General features: G+C 37.9%; 1 protein-coding gene across 2 annotated transcripts in view; it reads left to right on the forward strand.

Annotated features, from left to right (window-relative positions):
* The window catches only part of LOC120721420 (carbohydrate sulfotransferase 8-like), a 175,678-nt gene extending 166,312 nt beyond the window's left edge, over positions 1-9,366 (forward strand). For both annotated transcript variants that reach the window (XM_040011747.1, XM_040011746.1), the window contains exons 3-4: positions 3,095-3,132; positions 7,325-9,366. In XM_040011747.1, the coding sequence (XP_039867681.1) occupies positions 3,095-3,132; positions 7,325-8,497 (1,211 nt within the window). In that variant the 3' untranslated portion in view covers positions 8,498-9,366. The remainder of the gene's footprint in view (positions 1-3,094; positions 3,133-7,324) is intronic.
* Positions 9,367-17,597: the final 8,231 nt, after the last annotated feature.

Here is a 17,597-nt window from a genome sequence, read left to right on the forward strand (position 1 = left end):
TACCACCATTCTCAAGCGTCTTTCCAGCATACCAGAGCCTTGTATTCCCACACAGAGTCAAGTGGAGGAGGAGCGTGTGTGCAGAGTGCAGGTGTGGGTGGTTTGTTGGGAGAGAGAGAGGAGTGCAGCTGGTTGGGGTCACAGTGCCTTAGTGTGCTGAATGACTAATGAAAGGTTTATAGTGGCGCAGCATCACTAGTCTGAATTGTAGGCTGGAGAAGGACACGCCTTGTCTGGCTTTTAGAACCCTCCTGGCCCTTCACTAGTTAAAAACTGGCATTTAACAAGTTCTTCCAGAACATAGGGCCACAGTCCTTCACTTAACAAGCTCATTATTTCGCATTGTTTTTGTCCTTTGCTCCTCCTCGGTGGCAGTGACAGGGAAAAAGATAATCTTTGATGTATGTCTCTGTTAGAGAGTTGCGTAAGGATATGTGAGAGGGAAGGATGATAATGGATCTGCTAATGATGTGGCCTTTGCTTATGTGGATCCTTGCAGTAATGCTGGGTTGTCTGCATGAATATTCATGGCTATGTCTGTGAAAAAGTGGTGGCAGCTCAAGGTTATTTTAGAGGGCAACAGAGGACAAGACTCAAAAGGAGATTGTGCTATTTAATAGTTCTCTATCATCAAAAAAAATTACAGTCAGATACCTGAAAATCAAAGCAAAGCTTAACACATGACTTCTTTTGATCTCTGCTATAAATGCCATATCTTGCATGTAGACTTGCTTACTGGAAACCTTTAGAGCTTCAAAAGGAGAACTACCAGAAAGTGACATTTAATATCTAGGTGTAAAAACAACCTTAACTTTATTGGTTGACTAGGGAGGCGGCATGTGGTACCTACATGTGGTACTGCTGTAGCAAGTCCCTTTTGTGAATGACGCAGTGTACATTAACAAATCTGGATACAGTTTTGACCTCTGGCTTCATCAGATTATTAATATAACTTCTGGGAGATAAAAAAGGATAGACATTAACTGTAGCTTTTATATCTATATGTGAATCTGAAAGGGTAAATGTATTACAATTATCAATCATTACTGTTTCACTGCACAGGAGTTGAAATCAATAGCTTAGTTATACTGAGTAGAATTTACTGAGTGTGAAATTACAATCAAACAGCACAACCAAATACATACTACAAAGATAAATGATGTTTACAAAGCCTCCTGAAATCCTGTTTACAATGTCATATTACTTGTTTCTGTTATACGCTGTCATGGAAAAATGTTTTTCCTCTTGAAATGTAATTTTGACTCCCAACTTGAGAGAATTGCATTTTCAGCACTGAAATTCAAACCCTCTTTGCAACAGCATTTTAATCAAATCAAGCCATGTCAGAGTCATTTTCAAATCAATTTTAACAACTCACAAGTGCTGAACATGACAACAAATTATCCTTCATGCTCATTTCAAGGCATTAGGCTTAAATGCCTTGTTTCACTTCTTTTTTCCTGTTTCTCCAGCCTTTGCCTTTGCATAACAAATTATATAAATAAGGGAGCAATATTAAAAATGTTATTAGTGTCACAATTATGTATCATAAGGATTTCCCATACCTTATCTTATCGCCTCACAGTTCTGTTAATGATTCACTAAAATGATACAATGAGAGGTTTAACATTTTCTCTCAGACTGAGTGTGCAGCACGAAGCAGGAAGGTGATATAGTCATCGTATCACAAGCTTGGACAAATATGTATCAACAGCCAGACAAAACACCTCCTAGAAGAAACCAATTAAACCTTTGGAGATTTCAATTACTCCCTTGATGGGGTTTTCAAGATCGATAACCACGCATGTGTCTTGACAAGATGCTTGGTGCTACCAGGGGCTCGCTTTAGAACAACAGACTCTCAAAGACCGTTGCTATTTTTGTGCTAGGATGCGTCTGCCTGACAATAATATTTGCGTGTGTTATGATAAATATTTATATGTTCGCGTTTCAATATAAAGTGAAATTCAAGATGCCCATCCTGCTCTTTTTAGTGTTAAGTGATCAAATGTTTTGGCAGCACCCAAACACGATCAGGAAATGTCATATGCCGCTTCCCTAGTCTGCTGCTCTTCTTTTTCCTCCTTAGCCTTTTCCTCCAGTGTCTCATTCAGAAGAATGAAGACAAAGATTCAACACACAGAGCCAGACAGCAACAGAGAGCTCTCTAGCGCATACTAATCTAAAACAACACTGCATCTAGGCAACATGTTTTATTCTATCCCCACTGAGGCGTGTTTAAGTGTGAGATGTGTGAGATAGGGCTCTGCACATCTCATCACTTAGGAAAGGTTGTGGCCTGCATCTTCAGCCCCCCCCCCCCCCCATGCAGGTTCCTATCACTTCCATCCTCATATTGGAAGTGACAAGCCACTCAGGCAGAGGTGTCTTCGCTCACCCCATCAGCAGCCATGCAGCCCCATTCAGAGCTGTCAGCCTGATTACATATCAGATGGGAGGGGTGGGAAAGGGAGTGAAGTGAGGGGTGGGGTACCTAAGGAAAAAGAGATGTCCAGCCGGAGACAGACCACTAAGCACATCGTCTGTCCTGCTGCTGCACATCTGCCAATACACATCCCACCTGTCACCAAGGCTGCCACATAACCAGTCTATATGTCTCCATCACTCTCCTGTTGATTTCTAAAATTTCAACAACATGTATCTTTCAGTTTGTGTGTCATTCTCTCTTTTGGTTTGTAATTGGCCTCTTTTTTTAAAAACTTTTTGTTACTTCGCTTTGTTGTTTTTTTGGATCTCTCATTTTTAGTTAAAGTTCAGTTTTATTTGTTTAGGGTTTTTTTCCCCACATTTCACTGAAATGGGCTTATCACAGGGAGCACAGCTCATTTACCAACTATTCATGCTTGGTGGCAACTCATTACTCAGATAATATTACCTATCCTACCTCTTTGCACCAGAAAAGCAGTGTTAGTTTGCTCGGGATGAAAGAAGATGTGCTAACTGAACAGAAGTACTAAATTATTGGAGGTTGTCTGAGGTGTATTTGAGGTTCCCAGCTTCTTCTATGAGGACAAAAATACATGTTGTTTGCCTAAGCACTGATTTTCTTGTCTTTTTTCTCTTCTCTCTCCAGGCGTGAAGCTTGGAAGTACTCCACGGCAATCCAGAGAGGTATGTGTTTACTCCATTTCTCCCAAAACACATACACACAGGTTGCTCCCACCTGTTATCTATTGCAAAAAAAAAGTGATTGTCAGCCTTGTACCTCTCAGCGTGTCTGATAGCATCTGTGTAGAAAGGCTGACCTCACACTGTGCATTCAGCCAGTCAGACTGAAGCTGAGTTTAGTGAGTAAACGATCCCAGTTGCACCAGGCCAGTTTCCTCGGGGTATTATCACACCTGGAGTTTTTTTTTCCTCTGTTCTCCCACAGAAAAATATTTTTTCTTGCATTTATTCTTTTTGTTTTACTATTTTCAGTGTTTTTCAGGTGTAAAAAGTATACATTGTGTTCTTTATCTAAGTCACAAATACATCCACATGGGCTTAAGCTTATATAGTAACATTCAAATATGATTTCCTTTATTTAACATTAAATATTCACAATATTTAAAAATAAGAATAATAACAATAATTGATTTAATACCTGGAGAAATCTTGTTTTGAGTCATCAAACAGGAGGTCCGTTCTATAACTGCAAGATCAGACCTGCATATTGTTCAGAAGCCATTTTGGACCAATCTTCCTTAAATAACTGCTTCTATTCAGCCATATTTTTTTGGCATGAACTGTTTTCTTTTGATTCCACAACTTCTCAGTTGGATTAAGGTCCCTGATGGGGCCACTCCAAAAGGTGGATTTTCTTTCTGTTGGTTGCTCTGTTTGAAGTTATTCGGTAGATTTACTTTAATGTTTGGGGTCATTTTACGCTTACGCTTGCATCGCCTGGCATCATGACAGTATCCTTTAATATATTGTTTTAAATGTGGGAGTTCATTTTCGTTGTGACGATGCCAAAATGCCCAGGCCCAGAGGCAGAAAAGCATAATGTAATGCTCTCTTAACTGTGCATCACCTTTGGAATGATGCTTTCAAAGGTTCAGACACAGTGCTGCCTAGCGTTCCCAAATAATTCAGCTGTTTCATAAGTCCTCAAAACATTTTCCCAGCAGAGGCGTCAAGGGCAAAGGTTCTTCTTTTCAATCTTTAGATGAGAGGAGATGGTTACTGTTGGAGCTCAGCAGCTTCCTCTATGCTATCCTACTATCAACTCTGTCTATTCAATGATATATGTATTTTAGAGACATGAACACAGATGTTAATTGGTACGCCTTTGGCCTTCAGAACTTCCCTAATTCTTCAAAGCATAGATTCAACACAGTGTTGGAAACATTCCCCAGAGATTTTAGTCCATACTGGCATGACATCACACAGTTGCTGCAGATTTGTTGGCTTCACCTCCCGTTCCACCATATCCCAGGGGTTAAGATCTGGTGACTGTGGAGGCCATTTGAGTACAGTAAGCTCACTGTCATGGTCAAAAAACCAGTTTGAGATTATTTGAGCTTTGTATCATGATGGGTTATCCTGCCCGGAAGCAGCCATCAGAAGATGGGTACACTGTGGTCATAAAGGGACAGATATGGTTAGAGACAACATTCAGGCTGCGGCATTTAAGCGATGTTCAGTTGGTACTAATAGGGCCAAAACATAATACTCCCCACACCATTATACCACCAACTCTAGCCTGAACCATTATTAAGAGGCAGGCTGGATCCATGCTTTTATGTTATTTATGCCAAATTCCTATCCTGCCATCTGAATGTCACAGTAGAAACCGAGACTCATTAAAGCAGGCAATGTTTTTCCAATCTTCTATTGTCAAATTTTGGTGAGACCAGTGTAGTCTTCTGCTGCTGTTGTAGCACATTTAATTCAAGGATAAATGTGTGTTCAGATACACTCCTCTGAATACATTGGATGTAATAGGTAGTTATTTGAATTACTACTGCCTTCCTATCAGCTTGAAGCAGTCTCGTCTTTCTCCTTTGACCTGTGACTTCAACAAGGCATTTTCTCTCAGAGCACTGCTGCTCACTGGAGATTTTCTCTTTTTCAGATCATTCTCTCTAAACCCTAGAGATGGTTATGTGGGAAAATCCCAGCAGATCAGTTGTTTCTAAAATACTCCAACCAGTCTGACTGGGTCCAACAATCATTCCATGTTCAAAGTCTCCTAAATCTTCTTCCCAATTCTGTTGCTAGATTTAAACTTCAGCACTTTGTCTTAGTCGTGCCAACATGCAGGGAGTTGTTTCCAAGTGTTTGTCTGCTTAGGCATTTGCATTAACAAGCAGTTAAAACAAATACATAATGGTTTTCCTGACTCTGCCTAAAAACTGCAGATGCATCTTGCAAACTCATAAGAAGATTATTGCCATTTTGTGTTCACACAACAAAATTTTGTTTGGTAGCTCTGGGCACAGAGGAGAAGGGGCAGTTAGCACACCCTTTTACATACATACCTTTTATAAGCTTAAGGTTTCTGTAACCTACACCTCCACATTTGTTCACATGCATTTTCCCCATCTATGTTGTGAATTTTTAATTGATGCAATCAATATGGGCAGGAACAATACAATTATTTGTATATTATTAGTCATAATGTAGATTATGTAGATGTAATGTAATATATAAATAAATATGTGGCTGTGTTTTAGGTCATTAAAAAAGAAAAACAGTCATATTCATTCATTTCTTTTTATTATTAGGGTTTTTGAATTTTATTAACTACAGAGATTATTACTTATGATTATCCCTCCCTGTGATTCCACATCACTTCATATTTTGACTTCAACTCTTGTTTTTATTAGCCAGTAACTTGCACAAAAACAAGTTAGAATTAAAGTAAATGGAATTTTTCTCATCTGAACAAATAAAGCAAAATTAAAACCTTTGAAAAGTTTGAGTAAACAACAAAATGTGTTCTAAATGTTTTAAACATCATTATAAAAGGCAATGAGGATTTGAGCTGAGGCTTTAATGTGCTATATTTTTCATCATTAGCACAAATAATATCAGGAATAAACATACATAACAAAAAGAATAGAGTTCACTTAAAATTAGCAAAAGAGATGGTGAAGTGCTAAAAAAAAAAGAAGAAGAAGAAGAATATATCACTTAAAAGCCAGTTTTAATCAAGTAATGAGAAAGTTTTTAAAAAGAAAAAACACATTAACAACCAATTAAATTGCTAAAACAAAATACACAAAAGGGAAAGTTAAGATAAAAGAGCAAGACTGATCATCAAGATTTAACGTTTTTCCATAAATTTCAGCAACATGAAATGGCTGGGAATGAAAAAGGAAGTGCAAACACTTAGATAATTAGCCAAAATAATCACTTTTTTCCGTTTGGATCATAGATAAAATAAATTATATCATAAATAAAGATACATCATCTATTTTTAATGACAACCTGCTATGAATATTACATTGTATGCATATGGACATTCAAAACAATACGTGGTCTAGGGCTTCACTCTTTGATGAACAAAACATGTAAGGATCCACTTTAAATATAGATCTGTAGCTTAGAAAATGTACAAAACTGTTTTCATACTATGAACTACAGTGGTCAGGTAGTTCCTACTATGTTCTTTCAGCTGACCCCTGTTTGCTCTCTCTGTCTCTCTGCTGTGATCATCAGCACCAGAGAGAGACTCACACCGGTGTAAACCCTGAAAAATGTGTACCAATATCTGCCTTGCACTCACCTTAAACACACAAGGACCTTCCCCCCCATCCTTTCCTCCCTCCAGATGAACGAATATGACCATTTACGTCTGGAGAGGGATGAACCAAGATTCATGGTGGTCTCATCACCTTGTCTGTTGTAAAATTAAAATTATACATCCAGTCCATTGGCTTTATGATGCCATTACAGCATTTAATTGAAATAAAATGTCAGAATGCGTGATGGCCTTGGGCATCACCTGATAGTAATCAGGCAGTAGATGATTCTAATTTGGATTCCTCATTAAGTGTTTATAAGACATTTATATGGCATTACAGCTCAGTTTATTGATAGGTCATAGATGGCATTGGGCAGTGTGTGACATTTGTGTGTGTACCAAAGTTAGACCTTTAAGCTGTAGTGAAACAGCACCATCAAGTGGCTAGTTGAAGAATAAAAAATCTGCGGTACATTTCTGACACTGAAGTTATAATATATACCATATTAATAAAAAAAATATTTATATTAATGGTTCGTCTTTGCATAGCCACCTGAAACTGTCCTTGTTTGTTTAGTCTAAAGAGGTCTGCAGCTATCAACTCTAACCTGTTTTGTCATTGTTTTACAGACACTTTCCACTCGGGACCGCGAGAGAGGCAAATCTGATAGTTTCCAGGACCTCCAAGTTACAGAAAACATCCTGTCCAGCGCGATCCCTCCAATGCAGTTCCCACATTTTGAGAAGAGCAGAAAAACAGCCTCCCCTGGGTCTCAGGAGCAGGACATAGGTTCCCTTCATGTCACGAAAAGACAACGCAAACTGCTAAAAACAAGCCCCCCAATTCGACACACCAAAAATACCATTTCCTCATCTTCCTCATCCTCAGTCTCATCCTCATCTTCAATTTCCTCTTCATCCCCAATGTCCTCCTCCATTACGTCGGGCTTTTTTTCTCCAGAGAGCTGGCAAAAGCTCTCCGGTATCCTGGAAGCACGCCAGCAACTGATGAAGGAAATCTGTGCTAAGTACAAAAGCAGCATTTCAAAGACCATCACACGTCATCATGTGAAAAGCATCTTTGTGGAGGACAAGTACAAGTTGCTATACTGCCAGGTCCCCAAGGCAGGATGCTCCAACTGGAAGAGAACCCTGATGGTGCTGGCGGGTAAGGCCTCCAACACTCAGAGTATTAAGCATGATACAGTCCACTACGGGCAGCATCTCAAGAAGCTTGATAGCTTTGACCAACAGGGAATCATGCACCGTCTGCAAACCTACACCAAAGTCATATTTGTCCGTGAGCCCTTGGAGAGAATGGTGTCAGCTTACCGGGACAAGTTTGAAAATCCCAACAACTACTACCACTCCCTGTTTGGGAAACCCATCATTTCCAAATACAGGGTGAACCCATCAAAAGCAGCCCTGAAGACAGGAAATGGGGTCACATTTAAAGAATTTGTCCAATACCTGCTGGATGTCCACCGGCCCGTAGGAATGGACATCCACTGGGAGCAGGCAAATCAGCTGTGCAACCCTTGCCTCATAGATTACGACTTTATCGGCAAGTTTGAGAACATGGAAGAAGAGTCTAACTTTCTCTTGCGATTGGCAGGGGCACCACCTAACCTCACACTGCCCAGTTTTAAAGACAGGAACCCAAGTGACAAGCGGACCTCTATGCAGATCACGGAAAATTACTTTTCACAGGTTAGCGCTTTGGAGAGACAGCGAGTATATGACTTCTACTACATGGACTATCTGATGTTTAACTATTCTAAGCCTTTTAAAGATTTATACTGACTTAAGAATTACGTGACTGCTTCACGTCACATTTTCACAGTCACATTCCACTACATTTTTACCATAACTGTAATTTTACCATACCAGTCTTCACTCACATGCTCAAATAGGTCTTTGCGTCTTAGCAGAGAGATCAGAGAGACCAAATTTCACTCAAAAACACTTTAATTACATTTTTTAGCAGATTATTTTGATTTGTAGACAGTTTGTGTGCTGTTGTATTAAATACTCTAAATTGTCCTAAAATGCGAAGCGTTTATTCACTACTAGCAGATGGTGAGGTAGAAATTTAAAACTGTAAACATTAAGCTTCTAAAAAGATTTATTATTGTTGAACAGGCTTTAAAAATATGCCTTACTCTAGGTCAAATAGCATTTGTAAATGTGTGTTTATGGTTTAAGCACCAAGTTTACCATAGATATCTTACTTACAACAATATTCATAAATGTAGTAGCTTGACTCCTTGGTATTCTTAAATTGTTCACAGTCAAACCCTTTCATGATTTAAAATGTTTGCATTTACTGTTTGACCTAGGGCAAGTTAGGCATCAATATACCTCTATGTATCAGTGCATACTAATACAGATATTTGATGTGAATGGCTTTACTAAATATAACTAAATGAAACACTACAAATACTATAAATCTTTAAATGTGTCAAGTGCTGCCCACTTGGAAGCTGTGTGCGCCTATTGTAGCATTTTATACTTCTAACTTTGTCATTTTGTGCTTTTGCTTAACACATACATGTGCTGTAGGTCCTCCATCTATAGGGTGTCTAAAAGCAGGGTATAAAGTGTTGCTATGAATATCTCTCAATATCTATTAGTGTTGCTGATTTACCAGTCGATGGTATTGGAAATTTAAAAAAAAAAAAATACAGGCTAAAAACAAAAACAGATAAACACTTTTTTCATATTACATATGACATTTTTCAGTAATGTACAATTTGGACTTTCCAGCAAGAAACAGATAACAAGTTTGCACAAACTTCTTTATCTGCCACTTTAACCACCTCATAATATTATAAAGCAACCCATCCCTCTCTGTATATATCATAGCTATTCAATACCAACATATAGGCTTTTTTCTGACTCTACTGTGTAAAATTGTATAATGGGCATTCAGATGAATATATATTTTTCTATGTATTTCTAAAATATAAATATATATATATATATATAGATATATATATTCAGTTCTTCTTGGTGATGGTTATTTCCTTTTTGATGTCATTTGTTGTTCTTTCAGTAATATCAGTGTAGAGTGTTGTGTAACTGAAGAGTTTCTTTCCAAAACAAAATATCCACCAGCTGAAAACCAACACATCTCAAAAAAATTTGAAATGACTGCAAACTATTGATGCAGCATTTAAAAAGTGCAAATAGCTATGTTTGAGTGATGAATTGATCATCTTTGGTGCTTTGGAGTTAGGGTAAGATTTTGTTTAATATAAATGGATATGTACAATTTTGGAAATTAGCTCTTTGATTATTTATCCCAGATTCATTTTGATGCTCAATGGGATAATAGACCCTGTACAAATGAGCTGCATTCCACCTAGTTAGCCATCCAAGCTGAGGACATTTTTACCCATAGCATACCCGTGCTGTGTGTTTATATGTGTAGTACTGAACTACCTGTTTAGATGTTTTTAACCCCACTGCACATCTTTTCATAAAAATATATACACAAGAAAGCTGCAGCTATCGTATCCTTTGTGCAACATGGCTAAACTACTATTCCCAACACAAAACCCAACTGGCAAGTCATGTTGTTCTTTTCTTTCTTTCTTTTTAATATGCAACATGATGCAGGTCAGACTACATATATTATGCACACTAGTTAAAACTGCAAAAGAAAAACCCCAAAAACAGCAGTTTTTAGGTCCTAAGCAATCAGATATTTAAAAATGTTTTAGACATTCAGACATATTAAATACAAGACCAGTGGAACAAAAAGTTGTGAGGTTAAATACTCTAGGTTTTCATCTGAGTTAAAAAAGAAAAACACGGAAAGATTAAATATAATAAATGTTGAGTTTAACGTAACGTAAAACCCAGACAAGTATTCAAAAAATTTACATTTAGTTAAAATCAACTTGGTTTACTGTTTCATCTTTAAGCTGTGAAATGGTAAACATGCCACAATCAGAAGTGGTTACAAATGGTGTATAACACACCAAAAACCCACAACCCACACACACTAAACACCTTGATTAAAGAAAAAGTCATTTTAATGGCGGCAAAGATGGATTTGATTTATTCGATTCTCTGAACAACCTATGGGTGATCTCCAATAAAATAGTAGTCACTATTTAGCTCTGTTATGTCCTTTGCAGCTCACTGGAAATTTATTTTATGGTAACAAAAGTTGTATTTGCCTAGAGAAAAGAGGGAAATCATATTATTCAAATCTATACACTATAATACTTTTTTAAGACCTTTAATAATTTTGGTGATGGTAACTGTATGAACTTTTGTCAGTGTAGTGTTGGCTTTTGCAATGCCAAAATCTAACCTTTGTTTAGGTTCTGGTCAAAATCTATGTAGGTGTAGCCAATCTTTGGCCAAAACAGCTAATGCATTATGATGAGTATTACTTTTGTAAATACTCTGTCAGTCCCTGCCCCCCTTCTAAAGAAGATTTCTTGGTTTTGTGGGTATACGGACAGATCAAAAGCATAACTACAGTAACAAGTGAATGTATAACAGTTTATTGTTGGTGCAAATCTGTAAAAAAAAAAAAAAAAAAAAGATTATCTTAAGCCCTTTGCCTTATTTTACACTGCCAATCAAATGGTGTATTTCAGGAAGATATTTTTCAGGAGGTTATTTCTGGCTGATGAGTGTCTGCTAATAAACTGTCTTTTAGCATTTTCATGTGTTATTTCTTTTTTTCATTGAAAAAAAATGTTGTTTGTCAATCTCGAGTTAAGTGATTTGTGAGCTTTGTTGAGCTAAAGGGCTCCAGAATGTAAACCAGCAGCATTAGAGCCAGAGCCATGTGTGACTCCAAATAAAATTTCTACCATGTATTAGTTTAGTTCTACAAATACTCTGTAATTAGCACTAAAAATAAAGTGCAGATAATGCTGCTGGATATGTCATTACCTTTTAAATTTTCACCAAATATCACCAAAAGTTACAACAAATGATTCTGACATTAATGTCTGTTGCCCTGTAGTTACAAATCCCAAGTCCATATTGTGTGGGTTACAGGAGTTAAGGAAATTACCAAAATAGTCAAAGTTGGTTTTTACACATGAAGCTGTTCCAGGTTGAAATTGACCAGTTGCTTATTCAACTAAGATTGCCATAAAAGGTTTCCCCTCTCACAATGTAGTGCTTGAGGTCCTGCCTACAGAAATCAACAAATAATTTACAAGTGCCTTTAATTAATTTGATCGACACTATTGTTGTTTTTTAGGCCATTTTTGTATATTTCAGAATATAAGCGCATGGCTTCCAAAAATGTGTTATTAGAGCAATACTGTACAGTGATAGATGAAAACAGGTATGATTCACAGAAGGGTTCATAAGGTTGCCATTTTTGTCTTTCTGAAACAAAGCAGTGTGTGACTAATATGAGAGGTATTCAAGAATGCGAGGCAGTTAGAGAGATGAGTGAATATTTTAGTTTGTAGTGGGTGATGTTAACGTTGTTGGATGCAACTGAGGATGAAATTTGTTTGATTAAGTGTACAAGTAAAAAGATACTCTGTGAAAGCTGGCAGCCATGGTAATACTGGTATGAGAACAAAATATTAATTCTGTTTTGAACAACAAAGGCCCGATATTGATGCTCTTTTAATTAGAAGACGGTATTAAGAAAAAACTAACATGTAAGCTGCTCGGTTAAAAATTGAACTCATGTAGCCACGATTGTTATGGCACATCTGACAATGCTGGAATGTGATACAACAAGGAGAACTGACTTCTTGGGATCATGCCCCCTCTCTGCCAAATGGCAATCAATCTAGAATAGATATAACCGCCAAACTGTCAAGGTGAGTGAAGTAATCAACACATGAACAGGAGGAGGGTTATTACTGATCAATCAATACACTTAATCATCTTTTTTTCTTAACTGCTTATCCAATTCAGGGTAACAGAGGGATTGGAGCCTATCCTAGCTGTCAGGGGGTGAGAGGTGGGCTACACCCAGACAGGTTGAAAGGAAGTGGTTTGTCAGCAGTGATATGTCACCAGTCAAGGCTACGGGGGAGACAGACAAGCATGAACATGCAAAGTCCACAGAGAAAGGCTCCTGTGAGCTGGCAGATTCAAACCCAGGACCCTCCTGCCTCACCACTATTCCATCCCAAGCACACAATGTCACTGTACCAATCAAGATCCTGTAATGGAAATTATTTTGATGCACAGAGCAGGTCCCCCCCCCTCCATGAGAGACCCAACTAACAGCAAGTGTTAACTTTGTGAAAAAGGAAAAAAAAAGAAAGAACATAATTTAAAAACAATTTCTTCAAACTGCTGGACTTATAAGCGAGTAAAACGAAAAGTAAAATAGTACAATTGTATCCACTTGCTCAGTTTTGCATATAGCAATATACTATAGAGTCAGAATAATAATGTTAAATAAATCTACCCGTAGTTATTCCCTATTTTACAAAGGGTTATGCTTTTTTGGTTAGGTAGTACTTTTCTAAATGTCACTTAAATGTAACAAAACTGAAAACGTTACTCTATAAATGTACATCATAAATGTGCTTATATGTGTTATATCCCAGCATATACAGGTAAGTCCTTCTAGAAAAAGAGTATCCCTTTTAAAAGCAAAATGAATAAACGTGTTAGTACAATCCTCAAAAGATCAAAGGGACAAACACAGATTATGTTTCCTGTCTCTAGTGTCCATAAAATTAAATGTACCAACACTCTGAATTATTGTGTCTGTGACCTGAGTTCCAAACGTTGTTTTACATAACAGTGGTCTCAGTAGGATATTTCTATTGCTGCACTGATTAATATTTAAATTAACAGTGTTGAGAATTAACTCTTTAAACAGTAAGTCATGTCTATCAATTATGTGCCTCAAAGGGATAGGACTCATATTAGAATCCCTGAAGGTTAAGTCACATCAGCTCACAAAACTAAATGCTGGCAAATAACTGTCAATGCATGTTTTATGTCTGCGAGTACAACTTTTCATTTTGAGATCTAAGTGCCTTCAAATTGGTGCTTTTATTCTTCCATCACACAGCCATAAAGTGTCGGTTCTGAGGGAAAGGACTCGTTTCATTTCCATTTTGTTAATAGACTAAAGTAGGTACCTTATGTTGCCTAAATTTACAGTCATTTGTATGATTCTCACACACTCAAAGGAAGTAAAATCTGTCACAGCAGCATTTTTTTTTCAAGCATTTCATTTTTTTTCAATTTACCTAACAAAAATGACATTACTTTAACATAAACAAATAGCAGTCTTACGATGCTCTTGTATCTGTGTATGTATGTAAGTGCATGCTTGTGTATGTATGTGCGTGCCTGCGTGCGTGCGTGCGTGTCTGTGTAAATGTGCGGTTATGTTTATGCTTGAGTGGAAGATGAATATTGCAGCACAAATTGATCACTCTGTAGAGTTAGAAATTTGATTAAATGCTCAAGGCTGATTTCCGCAACAGCTCGTGTATAAGTCATGAGAGCACTTTGGGGGAAGTTAAAACTGTGGAGAAAACAAAAGCCATCCATTTACCTCATTAGTGTGCGTGGAAAATCTTGACATGCTTTGAAGAGAACGTGCTTGTGTAGCAAAATCAGCTTAAGGGCCCAAAGCAGACATACAAGGGAGGCAACCAAACATCTTCCCAAAGTGATAAACAACCTCGCCTTGCTTGGGAGGACTGTAAAAAGAGACTTTGCTCCATTTTTCAAGTATTATTATTATAAGTTCCTCAGCTAATCTTCCTCTTTGCCTTCAAGCCAGCATTAACATGGCTGATGACAGGTTTCGGCTGATTCGCTGACGACAGTTCTATCACACAGACATTAGCAGGCACACGCACGCACACATGTATAGGACAAAGACTGACACAAAGCGGTTTGCAAGGGCTGTCTACAAAGGCAATGACTGCATCAATGCCTCTGCAAAATCTCCCATGTAATAACGGAACAAAACCAATTTAAGGTGTTGACTCTTCGGTTCAGTAGACCAAAATCTGAGAGGAAGGAAATTCCCTCAAATGTCAAATACAAAACTTGGCTGATTCCCACGCATGCCAGGTTAATTCTCCGCCTTTTGCATGAAACCCTTGTTTGTTTTGGCAATGAGTGTGCTGCACGCTCCAGACACATCTCTCAATGACATAAGCCTCATTAAAATGATTTGCTCAAGCTCTGTTATTAATCAAGCCACGCAAAACGACAAGGGGAAAATAAATTTACGGACGAAATCTCAAAATTCAAGTCCTGTTGAGGGCACAACCTTTCCCAAAATCTAATTTGGTGAGGTATGCTGGTTTTCATCAACACAGCTCAATCTAAAAACAAAAACTTCGTCATTTAGTTAGTTGAAGACAGAGACAAAAGTAACTGTGGCTGCCTGGCAGTAGGCAGGTGAACCATACAGATACACAGCAGTACATTCTTAAGCAGGCCACAGAAGTGGTGTTATATATTCAATTCACACATTGATGATTCCCAGGTTTTCAAGGACAGATTTCCACAGTGCACTTGAAAGTAAAGGCACGCATTCAGAGGTGGAGGTACTCATTTGACCACCACAAACAAAATACCAGTTTAGTAAATATTTGTGATAATTTCCATCCTTAATTCTGTAAGCATAGAAAAATTCAGCAAAATTGATCATTGATCCAAACTGGGGTATTTTTGCAATTTGATGATTTGTGTTTTTAAATATATGTAAAAGGTATCTCTATAAAATGATAAGTATCTGGGGGTTTCTAAGGAAATTCCTTTATATTCAGCTATGTTATTACTCTTTATTCTAAAAACTCCAAAGCCATGCTGTTTGTTACCTCTGCTAACCAGAGAAATATCATATACAACCACATGATGGCAGTACTGCTCTGAAATATGACAAACCCCAACAATGCTTTTGCTTTTCAAAGAATGATTTATGGACATAAAGGTGTGTATAGTAATGTGAACTTAGGTACCAAATTTGCTGTCACTGCCTGTCATGCTTCACTAAAACATCAATGAAGGCCTTTGCAAGGCTTCTAATTAGGTTATATGCTGAAACTGATATAAATTATGCAGCAGCTTTAATGAACTTGAATCAATAAACATAGGTTCCATAATGAAGTCACGCAAGCTGCTAAAGGCTAAGTGCTTCTTTACCTTGGGGCTACGTCTCTACCAAACTGACACAACTGCCACGAATGGCTAAAACATTTGCATTGATAAAATGCATTTTCACACTGCCTTTGTGTGTTTATATCATAGCACTGCTCTCTAAAACATGGCAACGTTTTTTTTGTTGTTGGGTTTTTTTGGCATGACAATAATGCAGGCAAGCTTTTGCAGTTGGTTTGTGATGCAGTGTTACTCACTTGTTCCTAACAATGCCTTAATACACTGAGCACAGCTTTCCAGTAGCACTGCCAACTCTCTTGGCTGTGCAAAAAAGTCAGATAACATCACACACATGTAATTCAGCATTCAGTTAACAAAAGCACCCTAACAGTTAGTTCAACTCAAGTGCAAGAGTGCAACAGATCTAACAATGTCTTCAAAATAAAATCAACAGTTTCTGACATTTATGCTCCTTTCCTTATGTCAAAAATTGTCAAAACACACAAAAATACAGTGGACTTTTCCAACTAGCAAGCTTAGAGACTGAGGAATTAATCCAACATGGAAGCACCATGGCCACCTGCATAAATCCCCATAGACTTCCATATAACTGCCTGGTTTTACACCAAAAAGAGACATGTTTTCAGGCTGGTACAAAACCCAGCTTTGGTGTCTATCTTGAGTAAACGTTTTGTTTTTTTTGACTCATTTTTTAGCGTGGCCCGTTTGACTAGCAGGTGTTTTCTACTGATCCATCGGCTGTGTGCTAGCCTTGGCCACAGCTAATTTAAGCCACTGAAGTGGACAGTTTGTGGCAACACCTTTGGAAGAATTTCTAATGTTGTCTGTCAAATATCACAGATTTCTGTGAACATAACTGTGCTGACAGCCTGTCTAAAATGCCTGTGCTGCAGTTTTAGTGGGTGGAGTTACTTTGTACTAATTAGGTGGGTACCTGCATGTCTGTGAATCACACATGCCATCTCTGAACGTACTTTGATAACCAAGCTTGTTGGCATTTGCTGATAAGCGCATTTCCCTCTCTTGTCCAGAAATGCTCAGATGTTTCTTAAAAAAAGGAAATTATAGAGAAGATCAATATCCTTCAGAAGAGTTTACAAACCAGTGGGTGATATGATGGAGATTATAGCAACACCTCTAAGGATTTTTCACTCAAATAATCTAGATTAACTGCCATGGAGCAAAATGGAAAAATATCTTACATATTTTGTTCTTATAAGCAAAAGCACAACTTCAAAACCTTTTTTTCTAAAGCTGTTGGAACCTAACCATCAGTTTTTCTGACACAAATAAAGCTGTGCAGCTTCAGTTTCCTTCGCCTATTCGAAAAAATAAAGCACTTCTTCTCAAACAGAAACAACAAATATGTAGGAGGAACACACTTCATTCTCTCCATAAACAAGTTGAGATCCCCTGCCAGTTTAAAGCTGTTTGGTTTTCTTTATCTATTAAGGTGTATCACGCATCACAGTCAACCTTTGATTTTTAAAAGCAGCCTTATTCACTTTGGAGTCACCCTCAGAGTTTCAACAGCACTGAAAGCTTTCTCACCTTCTTTTATTTTCCCGTGGCAGGCAGCTCTCACAAACTCCCCACCCTCCCAAAAAGATGCAGCCACTGCTTTTCTCTTCTCCTCCCTTTCAAGGAGAGAGGCAAGCTTTCAATGAATCATCCCCTGCTCACGCCATGTTCTGAACTGTGTCTTCCCTTCGTCAAACAGCGTGAGTGATGGAAGTGACAGAGAAGACACCTGCCCTGAACCACCACTGATAGAGAGGGAGAGAAACAAGGAGGGAAGAGG

This window comes from Simochromis diagramma, unplaced genomic scaffold (genome assembly GCF_900408965.1).
Source record: "Simochromis diagramma unplaced genomic scaffold, fSimDia1.1 OVJJ01000603.1, whole genome shotgun sequence".
NCBI lineage: Eukaryota > Metazoa > Chordata > Actinopteri > Cichliformes > Cichlidae > Simochromis > Simochromis diagramma.